At 40.9% G+C, this 16,161-nt stretch overlaps 1 protein-coding gene and 1 pseudogene across 2 annotated transcripts; one reads left to right on the forward strand and one right to left on the reverse strand.

Annotated features, from left to right (window-relative positions):
* The window catches only part of LOC141437254 (uncharacterized), a 36,818-nt pseudogene extending 33,117 nt beyond the window's left edge, over nucleotides 1–3,701 (reverse strand).
* On the forward strand, nucleotides 2,548–15,746 carry LOC141437257 (ras-related protein M-Ras-like). 2 transcript variants are annotated; one of them, XM_074100512.1, is made up of 6 exons: nucleotides 2,548–2,894; nucleotides 3,842–3,924; nucleotides 6,491–6,644; nucleotides 7,335–7,488; nucleotides 8,273–8,435; nucleotides 9,092–15,746. In XM_074100512.1, exons 2-6 carry the CDS (start codon nucleotides 3,886–3,888, stop codon nucleotides 9,173–9,175), a joined length of 594 nt encoding a protein of 197 aa, XP_073956613.1. In that variant the 5' UTR covers nucleotides 2,548–2,894; nucleotides 3,842–3,885; the 3' UTR covers nucleotides 9,176–15,746. The 2 variants fall into 2 exon arrangements, with proteins under 2 accessions (XP_073956613.1, XP_073956612.1); XM_074100511.1 differs by lacking the exon at nucleotides 2,548–2,894 and adding an exon at nucleotides 3,556–3,705.
* The last annotated feature ends 415 nt before the right edge of the window (nucleotides 15,747–16,161 follow it).

The raw sequence follows: 16,161 nt of genomic DNA on the forward strand, positions 1-16,161 counted from the left end.
TAAATGAGAAGCTTCATGTCTCCATTTCGTGACATTAACGCATACATTTCCGAGCATGTTTGAGAAAATAAAATTATTCTTATTCTTATTATTGGTTCTAGAACTGTTTTCATTTGTACTCCAAAAGTCGCCAGATAAACCATTTTTTTAGTCAAAACTTTTTTTTGGTCGCTAATATTTAAGCAAACACCGTCACTTCTAGGGATAAAGTCACTAAACTGGCAACATTGATAGCCGCTGCGGGCCCGTCGCGGGTCCGACCCGCGCTCTGTGTGAATACAACGAACCGCGCGGCTCCCGCGGCGGACACGACCCGACCCGCGCCCGCTCTCTGTGTGTGTGCCTTAAGCAGAAGAGGTTCGCACTGTAGAACTATCGCTGACGGTGCAAAATCCTAGGCAGGCGAGTTATTTTGATTATGATAAAAGTGTAGGTAGTCCGCTCATTCCATTCCAGTTGTAGTAACGTTATAGAAACAGTCGCATTGCTGAGGGCTAGTACAAACCAAGCTACGGCGCCAGCGCTGCCGGGTCAGTGTATGTTAGGGTTGCCAACCGTTTTTAACAAGAAATAAAGTATATTTAGTTCTGAGAAGCGAAATAAACAGTATTTTTGAAAAATGAACAGTATTTTTTTCTCATGTTAGACAAATTTTTGGGTGCTTCTCGCACAATTTATCAATTTAGTATTACCTATCATAGACCTCGTCAGAATCAAAACTAAAAATAAAATAAATAAGAAACTATTTTTTATTAAATTTACATTCGTTTTGTGACACCACTATTGTGACTATGCTGCACTGACTTAGTGTTACGCATTTTGATGTAAAAAACAGTATTTTAAACCCGCGATGCAAAAAGAGGGGTTTTATACGTTTGACCGCTATGTGTGTCTGTCTGTCTGTGGCACCGTAGCTCTTAAACGGGTTGACCGATTTGAATGTGTTTTTTTTTATTTGAAAGCAGGGTTTCTAGCGATGGTTCTTAGACATGTTTCATCAAAATCGGTTTAGCCGTTTTAGATATATTGAACTTTGAAGTGACAAAGTCAGGGGGTTTCCAACTTATTGTGGGTTAGGTTATGTATACTTTATTTCAGTTCAACAGTAAAAAGTATAATGTAGTGAAAAACTATAATACTGTTTTAACAGTATAGGTTGGCAACCCTATAGTAAGTGGGTCGGGGAATGGCGCCGATGACTAGCGCAAATTAAACAAAGAAACAAGCTTACACGTAGCAAAATGAAAGAAATGACTTTCAGCCATATTTATAAACGCGATTAAGGGGAAAGGTTCAACGTACCCTAACATAACGACGACCGGATGGCCAAGTGGTTAGAACGTAACTACGAAGCTTGAGGTCCCAGGTTCGAATCCCGGCCGGGGCAGATATTTGTATGAATAATACGAATGTTCGTTCTCGGGTCTTGGATGTTTAATATGTATTTAAGTATGTATTTATCTATATAAGTATGTTTATCCGTTGCCTAGTGTCCATAGTACAAGCTTTGCTTAGTTTGGGACTAGGTCAATTGGTGTCAAGTGGCCCATGATTTTCTTTTCCAGAGCGTAGGTCATCATCATCATCCCAGCCTATATACGTCCCACTGCTGGGCACAGGCCTCCTCTCAGAACAAGAGGGCTTGGGCCATAGTTCCCACGCGGGCCCAGTGCGGATTGGGAACGTAGACGTTGAGAGCGTAGGTACAGTCGTGGAATGAAAAGGTTGACCACATTAAGATCTGTTTTTAACCCCCGCCGCAAAAGACGGGTGTTATAAGTTTGACCGGTATGTGTGTGTCTGTGGCACGGTAGCTCTTAAACGGGTAGATGATTTGAATGCGGATTTTTATTTGAAATCAGGTTTTCTAGTGATGGTTCTTAGACATGTTTCATCAAAATCGGTTTAGCCGTTTTTGAGATATTGAACTTTGAAGTGAGAAAGTCGGGGGTTTTCCAATTTTTTGTTGGTCAGGTTATCGACCGAGTATTATGTACTTATATATGTATATGACATACCTATTCCGTCATAATGTCATTCAAAAATAACCTATTCAACTTGGAAAACTTGAAACCTCCCGTCATTGTCATTTCAAAGTTTCATAGGTACTGTATATCTACATATTATTAACTTCGGATTAGAATTCGGACCGGCAGACGCATCCTGTGTGTCAAGGCCCTTATGATGTACCATCAGTTAAAATGTGGTCTACCACCCTAAAGTTGATAATCGTTTGCATGTCATAAAACAATAATGCCAATAGACGTGTCTGTCAACTTGAAAGTACGACTTTAGCGACATATTCATTTGATAGGAACTTGTTTAAAAATTGATAGACCACTTATTTGGCTGATGGTGACTACAGTGTACTTATAGGTGTACCTATCATGGTAAAGGAATTGTGGATTGGTTTTTGCATGTGGTCAACAAAACGACGGCCTTTGATGCCGCGCACTCATCCATGAATCCAATGATGCGCGGCGGACCGCCGCCCGCCGCCCACAATCAAATCAACTGTGATCCCGATTCAGTGTTCATTATAAACTAGCGCAGACAACATGATTGTTTAATTAACAAGTTCAAATGGATTTGAATGTCATTTATTAAGGCTGAAATTATTTACCCCGTCTAAGCGTTCCATATCATCTAAATTTATTCCGAACCGAAAGTCCGACCCGAACTAGAAGCAAGTTTTTTTTTCTAAACACGCAATTTGTATTGAATCTCACGTATGTTCCAGCTACGGTGATACACGCCCGCATGTCGAGAGGGGAGTGATGAATTGGCGCCTTATAAATTCACACCTGCGACCCGGAGGAACTGCGGGCGCGGGCGACGCAGGATAAGGCGGCGGGGAAAATCGGGTGACGGATAGTCAGGATACGCTGAGACAGGTAAGTTAATGATGTACTTAGGTTTCTTTGGGTTAGCTTGTAATATTTCACAGGTAAGTATTTCTTTGGTATTTTCACGAAGTACTTTGTAGTTTAATACACTCAGTATGGGGGCGTGACAAAACTGACTCATAAAATTTTGTATGATAAAATGGGGACATTTTTTAACGATCGGAATCGATTGTGCTCTTGATTCTGAGTAGGAAAACTATATTTTTACCAAAATTTCAAAAAATGAAAGGGTAAGTAGAGTTTTTTTGAAAACGTACGAGTGTGTTAGACATTAGGCCAAGAGAAGCCTAGTTACTGATTTTGCTGCTAAATAAGTAGTTCCGGATAAGAAAGCCAGGGTCAGGGGCCATTGACCTACAGACTGTCTTGTTTTCCTTTTCAATGTTTACTTACTAAAAATGTTTTCAAGTCCGATCGAAAATCCATATAGAAGTAATATACCGTCCATATGTTATGTTATGAATTTACATAGTTTAAGCAGTCGGGTATAAAACCATATATTTCATGGATACAATGTAAAACTACCCTGCAGTTTTAGAATTTGAAGTTATAAAAACAGCGGCTAACATTACGACTCGAACAGAGTAAATGACACTGACAGCTGTGACCTGACACTGACAGTTTCTTTATATAGTGAAGTGAACTTCACTCGAATCAATCTAATGTCATTTACTCACAGGAAAAAAAATGAGGAAACAGTTTTACCTTTTGCGTTAATTTCCGTTGTTTTCATCCCATCGGCCGCAGGATAACTCCGTCCGTGCACTATACGCGACAAGCACAGTCAACAAATAATGAGGTGAGCCTCATTGAGCGCAATTTAAACGTGAAAATTAGACTCGATAGCGTCCGTCGTAGCCGCGTCCGCGGGTGCGGGGGAACTGTTGCCAACACGCAAATTGCCTGTAACAAGTGATATGGTTGTGTGGTTGCAGGTAATATCCCATGAGCACTGGGAGCAGCTGCAGGCGAGGTGGCCATGACGCGCCCGGGGCCTCCCAATGAGAACTTGCCCACGGTACGTACGGCACGCCCTTGTTTTGGTCTGCGTCCGGTTCAACAACTGTGTCTATCTTATCTAGGATAGATTTAAATCTACTCACGTTCTATATTTGAAATATTTAAAGCTATAACCATTTTGAGATGGCACTTGTTTTAACTGTTGACATTGAAACAAAACAATGCAGACTGACTAGAGACTATGCTCTGTACAGAATATTCTTTTACACAATTGTTGGGATTTTCCTAATTAATCATAATTAAGGTGCTGTCTATTTAGAATTTTATTAATTATATTCTTGCTGTTAAAATTAATATTTCAAACATTTAACTAACTAAATTATCATCAATTGAATGGAATTGCATACTATTTGTATCTACCCATATTTAATGTCCTATTTGAACTCTGCCCAAGTTTCACAATAACCCTGATATTCAGCTATATTTAATTCTGTTTATTTATAATCATCAGGAAGAGTAAAATTTCACATTTGTTTCTATATTCGGTTATCATTAGTGCCACACTAACAATAATGTTTATTCATAATCCATAACAAAGAACAATAAATAAATAACACAATATCTAAATGATTCATTGTGACTTATAGGGCGGCAGTAGTTGGCAGTGGTCGTAGAGTGCCGAGTGTTGCTCAAGCTTCAGCCTGATATTATTTGTTTTCAGAAGTGATATAGTTAGTAAGAAGCAATGCCAATATTCACGGGCAGTGACAGTGTATGTGTACAATTTGTTTTCTTTGTGTATGTGAGATATTTTCCTGCTAAACAATAATGTTTCGCATATTGGTTGTATATTCAACGTAAAGTTGAAACAGGAAAATATGGTCACCGTAGATGTCCCTTATGTTTAGTTTGTGAAGTCCTATGTGCTGAATAAAAGCAGAATTGGTTATGTCTCATTTATCCTGTTGCATGGCTGGTTGAATTATTAATTAGTTACTTTTCTCTGTACTACTCAAAAGGATAATGCCACTTCAGTTTTATTTGTAATACAAAAAATTAATGAATATTTTTGTTTCTATGATTCTTTTCTTTATTTATCATAAGATTTTGTTTACATAATATAATACATTTTTTTCTAGGTTTTTATTTTACTGATGAAACAAGTGGTTAATTTTTTTAGTAGTATCTATAGTCTAAAATAATTGTTAGTTGGGACTAGAAATTAATTTGCCCATTGATAAACTGATTTATGAAGTTATTGATATTCCACATAATTATTAATTTTGCTAATATTAGTATAGTCAAGTGTACGGGTTTTTATGTTTTTGTATTATTCTTCTTTTTATGCAATGTAAACGGTTATTTTTTCTTTGCAATAAACTTTTGGTATAGTTAACACCTATAATGGACCATTCATGTTCCATCATCCCAGCCTATACGTTGCACTGCTGGGCACAGGCCTCTGCTCAAAATGAGAGGGCTTCCCATGCAGGCCCGGTGCAAATTGGAAACTTCACACACACCATTGTATTGTTTCAGTTTGAACCTGGTTATAAAAGCCAGCACTTATCCATGATACACTGATAATTTTGGTCCTTGCATTCCAATTTATTAACCTTGTGCATTAAACTAATGCTCCCTTAACTTGCAGTAATCATTTCATCAGTGTTGTCCGATCGTGACATCCCTTATGCTTTGAATGGTGAGGGCCATACAAGTTCATTTATAACTTGTTCCGAATTTAAATCTCCTTTTGAACTCCATCTACGTGCTTGTGCAGAACAATTTTATTTAGTTATAAAACATACAGCGGGGCAGCGCCGCCGAAAAAGCTTTGGTGTATAAGTCTCTGAAAAATCAATCAAAACATGAAAAAAGGATTGTGGAAAGAAAATCTGTTACCTTAAATTTTAACGCGGAAAAAGATTAAAAGGCAGTGTTACTTTTGCTTTTACAATATTATTAAGGGTGAGGATATCTGGTGGGGTTCAGATCGGACAACGCGGAATGAAACTAGAGTCGATCGCGGGCCGTTCAGGCCACGCACCCGCAGCAGGGTCGGCAACCCTCAGGGTATCCTCACTGCACGTCCCTGTTTGCCTACCCTGCTGCTGGTGCTGGCGGGCAAGTGCCCGTGCTACTGGCGCTGCCTACTCTCCCTGCACGCCACTGACTATAGCAATGAGGGTTTAGGTCACAGCTCATTACAGCCACCCGGCACCCGACCAGCACCGCTTCGCCTCGAGCGGTTAGTATTCTTCATATGGATATGTATGGGCATGCGCTCACTAAATCAACTCCGTAGCGTCACCGGATCGCCTTACTCGCGAGGTTGCCACGCGCGGACGGCGAGTGGTCTACTCGCTGCCCGCACGCTTGCGATGCGGCGCTCTCCACCCCCCTACTCGGAAATTCGTGGACCGCGCGGCGTCCACTCCGCGTGGACCACCTGTCGACAGAAAACGAGTGGCCGCCGAAAGTCGAGGCGGTGCTGGTCGGGTGCCGGGTGGCGCACCGTGGCTCTAATGAGCTGTAACCTTTTTTGTGACAGGCTTGTTGGTGTATTGGTAGGCCCGTTTGACAACTTTGATATTTTATCGAGTGCGGGTGCGGGCCTGTTGCAGATCAAGCTGGTGGTGGTGGGCGACGGCGGCGTGGGCAAGAGCGCCATCACGATCCAGTTCTTCCAGAAGCTGTTCGTGACCGACTACGACCCCACCATCGAGGACTCCTATATACAGCACACGGAGGTCGACGGCCAGTGGTGCATACTCGATGGTCAGTTATAGCCCCGCCCCGTTCTTGTGTTATACCTATGTTGTTATATTAAGGAAACGAGAACAATATCTGTGTATGCAAAAATGGTTCGTGGCAAAGTGTTAAATAGGCGGTGCTACAGTTTCAAAGAGGCACATTTTACCACGAAAAACACGCTTCCCCCATCCCCCATGATCTGCCCCCTATGTCTAGCAGTAGACGTCCTACAACTGATATGTTGATGGTGATAAAACACAATAACATACTCGTAACTCAATAAGATTTTAATTTATCACAAATATTTAATCATTGTCCAAGAAATTATTGTCCTCCCCTGTATACTCCATAGTGATATTTCACACCTTCACCCATAGTAGCAGAGGAGCGAGACAAAAAGGTCTCCAACACTCGTATAATGCCCCCTAGACTCTCGCGAGGCAACTCCTAGAGGCTCTTGGCAGGAGTGCTAGCCATCCACGCTCGATTTATTCAGTTGCCTGCCACGTCTACTTTCCTCTCTCCTTTGACTCGCGCCCGAAAAACCGACACAAAGCGGAGCTACAGCGAGACGACACGAGGGAAGACGAGGGGACCTCTCGCACCGTCCTCACTCCCGCGTTCCCTCGTGCAGTCTCGTGAAGAGTCTGGATGGGGCTTAATAAATAGCTACTAGGGATGGTGATGGTCGTACTGACAGCTTGTGTTCCGCAGTCCTGGACACGGCGGGGCAGGAGGAGTTCAGCGCGATGCGCGAGCAGTACATGCGCAAGGGGGACGGCTTCCTGCTCGTGTACTCGGTCACCGACCCGCAGTCCTTCCGCAACCTGCGCCGCTTCCACACGCAGATCCTGCGCGTCAAGGACAGGTCAGTGCGCACGCTCCCATCAACGAGGATTGTGTAGGCCATGAACCAATAGGAACGCGCAGCTCTAGTGGAAACAGCGAGGTGGAGCGAGGTTTTTAAATACACAAAGCAAGGGAAGGGTGTGTGTGGGGAACATGTTATGTGGGATAATGTTGCGAAATAGCGCCTTTAGTTGCGACTGAGGGTGCTCTGGTCTCATCGCACCGCGCTAGCTTATTTGGAAAGACATGCCCTCTCTAGAAATCTGCTTCACTCGCAACGCTCATCTGCCTCGCACATCTCAAGTAAAACAGTCAAAGCGTTCCGCATTCTCGCACCGTTGAGCTACCTCGTACATCTCTGGTAAAAACGCTGCTAAAAGCCACCAGTTTTCTTCCACAGGTCGGACAGCAACGGAGTTTTCACAGTCTTTCCAAGTCCCTGCACTCTAGACAGAGTCATGTTTGGTCGGTAGCGAACCATCATGACGATTTCTGGTCAGATAGTGTGGTTTCCTCATGCCTTCCACAACGCAGAGCTGGATTCCATAGTTGCTGCTGCTCACTCTCACATCACCTGATGTGCTTTGGGTCCTGTAGTTGCCTTTTCCGACACCCACGGGAAAGATGGGTCCGTCCGGAGCTGGATGGGTCCGTGGCTGGCAGTCTCAGATGGCTTTAGAGCTCACCGGAGAAAAGGCGAGCTGCCATATGGACCCTTCAGCAAGGGCAAGTTTAACCCAGACTTTCTTAAAATTGTTGTACTTTTAGGTATTTATTTTTACAAGGGGGGCGTCTGTTTCCAGGGAGTCGTACCCGATGCTGGTGGCCGCAAACAAGGTCGACCTGGTGCACGCGCGCGTGGTGGGGGAGGAGGCCGGCCGCGAGCTGGCGCGCGAGCTGGGCGCGCCGCACATACAGACCAGCGCTAAGGAGCCGCCGCTCAACGTAGAGCGAGCCTTCCACGAGGTACGGCACATGCTGGGCAGCGCGCGGCGGGGGACGCCGGCCGCGAGCTGGCGCGCGAGCTGGGCGCGCTGCACATACAGACCAGCGCCAAGGAGCCGCCGCTCAACGTCGAGCGAGCCTTCCACGAGGTACGGCACATGCTGGGCAGCGCGCGGCGGGGGGGACGCCGGCCGCGAGCTGGCGCGCGAGCTGGGCGCGCCGCACATACAGACCAGCGCCAAGGAGCCGCCGCTCAACGTCGAGCGAGCCTTCCACGAGGTACGGCACATGCTGGGCAGCGCGCGGCGGGGGGGGGGGGGGACATTTTCTGTGATAAAGTTGTTGAAACTATCCTAATGTAGGTAGTTACCAATGGTAAGGTTTCACACTCAAACAAGTCAATGTTAATCCCAACTGGTCTATATTTTTGGGTCTGCGAATTGAATTCAACTGTAGCGTTCGGTAGCGCCATCTTTCGCCAAATAGTTGAAGCTACACTACATTAGTAACAGCTACTTATGAACAGATGGCACTACTGTGTAGAGCTACTGCGCTACAATATTCCGTATGGCCGAAATAAAATCAAAACACGCCGAGCAAAGTTCTTCCCAGAGACTATTGGTGTTAGACCCAAAGACCCGAGAATGGTATCTTAATCCATCTTATTTGTTTCCCAGCTGGTGCGTTTGATCCGCAAGCATCCCCAGCAAGAAGAGAAGAACCGTCGCCGCCGGAGGTTCGGCAAATGCACCCTCCTCTGAGGACCCCTCCCGCCACCACCGCGGCTAACTTCACTCTGACCGAGCGCGGCCAACTTCACACCGAGCGTCGACACACGTGAGTTGGTAATGTCTTGTGTGTTCGCAAAGCCAATATAAAAAGACGCTAAATGTGAAATGACGCTCAAAATGAAAATTTAAGCGTTCGATGTTTATGAGATAAATAACAATTATTTATCATTATGTAAACTGCAATGGCATTTACGCATACGGAGGGGGTTATTATGAAAGTACCCCGCGAGATATATCCAACACGAGGCTTTTGTTATATATCGATGTATATTTGTGTAAGGAGAGTCCAAGCGACTAAACTGTATTCGGCTGGGTCATTGTTACTGGTAAGTTCTGTGACATACATTTGTATCACAATGAAAATCTAGCTTCAAATACGCACACAAATGTTAAAGAAGCTATGTAATACCGACCCACCTTTGTTTATTGTTTGTATAGACAGCCGTAGTCATAATGTGAAGCATTTGTTTATCCAAAGTCTAGAATAAGTTGTATTTAATCATTATTGAAGAAATATTTTTTAGAGATTTATTGCATTTATTATAGTTTCACTGTGAAACAATGTTTATTTAAAGGTAGTTTAAGTGTTTAATGAACAGAACAAAGTAATGAATTGTTTATGAGTATTATAATCAGACCAAAGCGCGTGGGTGTTTCACGTAGAGTACCTAAGTGTTTGTATAAGCGACGAGTAGCCTATTCATTTGCACAAAATAATTTGTATGACACGATGTAAATAGGAGCAGTATCGGTGGAGATGTTCCCTAGAATGCGACAACAAGTAGATTACGGATGAAAGAGGAGTTAAAATTTTATAATTTTACGTAAAACATGTCAGTTCATTTCTACTTATTGATGTGCTCGGGCCGTGTTATCATAAAAATTAAGACGCTCGTTAGACACGTGTCGGTTCATAGAAAACTGAAGATGTGTGTTCGTTTTTGTGGTATACTGTAACAAATGTTTCAGGAAACTCTGTTATGGTTGAGGCAGTGGCGCCATCTAGTGAAAAGCACTGGTACTGTCGATAGCCGCGTACCTACGAGTACTTCAGAATAGAAGCAACTTTTTACTATTTTTTGTAGTGGACAATAGATGTCGCTCTGTTGCCTAAAATATTTCCTAACGAGCATTAAAGATGGCGCCACTTAGCCCAGTCTGATAGTGTTTTGGACATAAAATGAAATTATTAAATTTAGTTTATATTTAACTAAGTGATTTAGTGACATCACATTCGCAATACTGCAAGGCTGAAATTACCAAAAATATTTAACGTAAACTACAAAAAATCTGGTCATATGTTCGTTCTGTCCATCCTACAAGTGTAGAATAAAGATAGCTTGCTAATTAGTTTAAGGTGTATACACACCTACTCGTATAAATTTAACGTTTTTACCAATAGTCGTGGTAGTTAAGTACTGACAAACAAAGCATTCATTAGAGCATAAAGGACCAAAACTCTTGATGAAACAAGAAATCTTCGACATTTGTCCATAGTGTTTTTAGATAGCTGTCAGTAAATTATTAAAAGCAATGTCATGTTTACGTGTGTGTATATGTTTACAAAAATCCTGAGTAATGTAATGTTACATATTATAGATTTCTCTCCTATACCTTTTACCTATAGATTATGCAGGCCAGGACTCTCAATCTTTAGTAAGAGCGAAGGTTCTAATACCTGTTCTATGGGTAAACAGCTGGATCTCAACGAGTAGTGGTGTAAACACCTTATTGAATGCTATGATTAGCTTTAGTTTATCTACACACATAAAATAAACCCTTTATAATGCGTTCGAAAACCGGAATGACCACAATAATAGTAGATTATTGTCGTGGCCTGGAAGTAGGCAATTGCTGGCTGAGTATGAGGTTTAACTAATACGAAGCCAGCAATTGCTATTCCAGCCGAGACTAATATAAAGCTTTTCTCAAAAATGGTGAATAATTCTGAAATAGAATAAACTTTTTCTCAAAATATATTATAAAATTTAATTTTATTCCAATATTTTTCTTATGCTTTCCCGCCTTTTTTCATTAAAAATAAACTGCAGGTGTATTTTTCCACTGAAAACACCACAAGCTATTTCAGACCCAATAGTAAAAGTCCGGAGTTCCAACAAAATATCTGATACCGGCCATTAGACTTGGCTGTATACGACTTATGCCTTGCATTTTAACTTTAAAAAAAAATGTGACTGATTGCAGGCGCGCTAATTCATTATTGTCGAGCTAGCGCGCCTGCAATCTTTTTAACTTTTTAATTTTTCGCTGACCATAAACTATGCACTTCACCTTCTGATATGTAAAGAATAATGTCAACTTTTACGGACATTTTTTGAGAAAAGATATATTGTTTTCTTAGGACAAATTTCTTATCTGTGAAAATGTTATTATTGCGTAATAATAACATCAACGTTGATTTTATTATAGTTATTATGTTCAAATTTCGAACATCTCTCAAGAACTTTTTTTACAAATCTCGCACGTTACTTGATATGGAACGAATTGAGCGTTGGGCCGCGTCTAGTTTGTCTCTGAATTAGTAAAAACTACGGTTGCGTGATATGCAGCAGAAAAGTTTTCATTTACCGCCATTTGGATGTTCAGTTCATTTGGTTGCAAAGATTGGTTTGACTTGTTTATAATATGTGTGAAGATACAGCAGTGCATGTAACTGTAGGTACATAATTACGCATTACGTAACAGTCACATAAACTACTATTATGATTTGGAAGCATTTTATAAAACAGTGCGTGGGACCGTACAGAAATTTGCGGAGGAGATTCTTGGTTAAAAACCTATTTAGAAATGTTTGAATCACCAATTTATTGTAATCCCACGCACACTAGTATATAACAAGTAAAAGTAATTAAAAAGAAACGAAAAGGAATTGAATTCGACGTAAGTGATCCACTAGTTAAGTGTAGCGTCCCATGCATTAGTTTGCTGCGGGATTAGCAGCTGTCCCTTTCGCGCAGCTCTAGTGGGAGAGGGACGGTTGAAGGCCCGCGGTGAAGCTAGTTTGTACTGCAGGGCTAAAAGCAACATTTTACACCGTTATATTTATTCATTGCGATCGTTTGATCAACAAATCGTACACGATGACTGGATTAATATAACTAAGCTTTATTTTTATTTCCCATGTTTTGTTTATCTACATTGTAGAATAATAATAAAGTTTTATTTTAGACATAATAAAGTTAGAAGAATTAATTAAAAATAGAAGGTGTCTTCAAGTCACTCACTCGATCAATCATTCAATGTTGAGGAATGGAATTCGCTCCCATCGTTTGTTTTTTCAAATAGATACAACAGGGTACTTCAAAGCTAGAGCGAATAGGTCTTCGGCCTCATCTGCACTTAACATCCGGTGAGATATCACGGGCCAGTTTTATGTGAAGTTTTTTATTCCGTAACATATTTCACCGGATGGTTGGGTTACTATGACTGAAAACTCTTGTAAACGTTTTTCGGGATTTTTTTAAATGTTTCCATACATACACTAATCGATATTCAAAGTGTACCGCGTCAAAGCAGTGACTACGCTTTGGATGAAAATTTCTGATGAACAACATATACAGGAGCAATCAGTCAAGCCAACCCAGTATCCTCCTGCAAAATTCCAGTAGGATTTGAAGACACTTTATATAGTATGTACAGTCAAGTGCAAAAATAAGTATCTATTCGAACCACTCAAAAATACGAGTATGTTACTACGGCCTTATTGCGTCGGAATAAGAGAGTCTGTGGTACTTATTTTTGAAACTGAATAAGTTTATATTTTTACACTTGACTGTACATATAATTATACTCAGTTTGCTAAGAGAATAGTCTGAACTATTTGTAAGCGTGCCCTGCAGGGATTTAGCCTAAGTAGCATAGCAGGCCGCGACACCCCATCGCACAGCAACGTAACTAGCTTTAACGTAGCCGACCAGAGCTTCCAACGCCAACACCTCAGCCGCAAGGAACGCTTTCAAACCACTGTAATTGCTTTTTCACTTCTCATGCTCATAAAATGTTACTTTAGTCTGCATATCGGGACTAAAGCTCCTTTTTATTCCCTAGGGATTAAAGTATTTTTTTAAAATTTACGTTGGAAACCTCCTAAACAGCCAACACGGTTTTTGTGAATGGAGGATTTTTAGGCCGTGGAAATAACCTAAAAATGACAACTGTGCAAAAATAGTTAAAAAACACGATTTAATTTCGTGAAACACGATTATTAATGATTACGAATATGAATCTATTCAATTTTATTAAAGATTAATTCATTTTATTATGCATAGTCCAATTAATTTTAAAATAGATTTCAATTTTGAAACTTTTGGCTAAATATGCAAGCATTGACGACCGGATGGCCAAGTGGTTAGAGAACTTGACTACGAAGCTCGAGGTCCCGGGTTCGATTCCCGGCCGGGCAGATATTTGTATGGATAATACGAATGTTTGTTCTCGGGTCTTGGATGTTTAATATGTATTTAAGTATGCATTTATCTGTATAAGTATGTTTATCCATTGCCTAGTATCCATAGTACAAGCTTTGCTTAGTTTGGGACTAGGTCAATTGGTGTCAAGTGTCCCATGATATTAATTTATTTATTTTACTTCATAAACAATAAAAGAAAAGAAAAAACCGCGCAACCAATTTTTTTTGCTCGTCGAGCGTACGTTTTTAAAAAGTAACATTGTAATTTTGAACAAAACATTGTTTTTTTCCTCGCATTCAAAGTGAAAAGTAGTGTTTAACGTAAGACTAAACAACCATAATGCCACTCGAACTATAGCCACTCTCTCTGCTCGGGTGGCAAAACATCTCGTGCCATTATGGCTTGTTTTAGTCCCTTGTTGAACAATCTACTATTATACTTTAGTCTTGTATAGACATATGTACTCATCAACTGATAGTTCCGATGAGGGTTGACAGGCGAAAAATCGCTAGATGGCGTTAGTATCGTGAGATTGACGGCCCTCACGTCAACGGCCGTTATGAAGTAAATCCTGACACATTGCAAAACTATGAAGTTTCTGAATATTAACAATATGAATCATGGATGCTTACTTGTTGCGTGCGACAGATTAGTAAGATCGCATTATTTTAATGGTTGACATTAACAATAATAAAGGACTTCACAGGTGTGGAATGTGTCATGTGTGATTGACCTCTTAGCGGCCGGACACTATAGTAACTAACCTCGTACGGAAACCCGCATTACCTACTCTGTCTTTTTAAATTGAAACAATATGAAGCCTGAAAAGGAATGTTAGCTGAATCACAATGTACTAGTACCTATGTTCGCCTTTGAAACTGGTTTGAAAGCTTTCTAGAAAGGTTATATTGACATGTTATTTAATGAATCCACGGCCGTTAAAGCCTCAAGATACGCGACAAAGTATTTTTAATATACCCCAAAATGTACTGCTGTAACCTCGGACCTCCCAAATGCGAACGAGTTATAGTGCCGTGTGTACTCGGTAATAACTATCATACCGCACGACAACACAAGGGTTATGACTTGCGGCTAGCTTTGTACAGTCGGGTTCATAAACTTGTGAGAAAATTTTTGATCAAAAATATCTGAACACGACACGACCCTATTGTTAATGGTATAGAAGCGTGTTCAGATATTTTTGATCAAAATTTTGCTCACAAGTTTATGAACTCGACTGTACCTCTCATTGTAATTATTATTTGTTTGTTTATACTCTCTTTTGTACAAAAAGGAAAAAAAAGTGCAAAGCACAAAGGCGCACTTATCCCTGAAAGGGATCTCTGCCAGTCAACCTTTGAGTGGTAGAGAAGAGCAGTTATAAATAATGGTTGACAAATCGCACCTTTAAAATTAAACTGAAATGATTCGATTTTTATTATTTTAAATTTCAACCAGATCGTGTTTTATTTAATGTTTATGTTGGAAATGTGAATATATATAGCCCTCTCGTTCTGAGGGGAGGCCTGTGCCCTGCAGTGGGACGTATATAGGCTGGGATGATGATGATGATGAATATATAAAGTTGTTTCAATTTAAAGGTGCGTGTACCAGCGAGATACACCTTTGTTCTCATCTACACTTTTTAACAGGTGATAATACAAGTCAATCATGGGTCAGTTTTATGTAAGAGAAAAACTGTTTTTGCTTGCTTTTTTTGTCGTTTGTAGGCAAGCAAAGCCGTAAAGCAAGCTTTGACCACTGGTGTTAGTCGTTCTGGCCGAGTGCACCTTCACTGCATTCCCCAAAGTTCGAGCTTACTGAGGTATTTTAAAGCCCAATATTCAATCCATCATGAAACTGAGACGCACCTATACGCCTGAGTGAGAAGCACAACGTTCCCGTTCAACGTTACTCTAGCATGTACCAATATGCGTCGCTGTAGAGTTTTTTGGAATATGAATGTTGGGTTTTACATTCTGCCTCCAGCAATAATAAGTGCAATAAGTTAAGGTACCTCGCGTGCAGTAGCGATAGCGCATAGATGAATATTGTATATTGTTGTTAATCTATGTTTTATATGTTGTAACATACAATAAATGTAGAAACAATGATTTGTTTTATTTACAACTATCCTTTACCGCGGCTACGCGCGTGTAAACCGTTAGATCTGGCAGTTGCCAAATTTTGGGATGTTACTGAATTCCCACGGTATTGCCCAAGAGTTACATCGTGGCTGTGATCGTGGTTATTATCATTTCCATTGTATGACTCATATACGTGCAATGTTTCATGTCCAGTCTTAGCGTTAAAGATTTTGAAATTTTACAATGATCCCGTAGTAATATCGCGATAAACAGTAGCCAATGTGTTATTCCAAACGTCCATATACATATACAGGACAGGGCGTCCCAAGACTGGGATATCAAGGGAAAGTACCTGAAATATCATAGATAGGATATTTTGCTGAAAGAAGACTTTATATTATTTTTAATTACACTTGCTCGTAAACAGTTCGAATTGCAG

This window comes from Choristoneura fumiferana, chromosome 17 (genome assembly GCF_025370935.1).
Source record: "Choristoneura fumiferana chromosome 17, NRCan_CFum_1, whole genome shotgun sequence".
NCBI lineage: Eukaryota > Metazoa > Arthropoda > Insecta > Lepidoptera > Tortricidae > Choristoneura > Choristoneura fumiferana.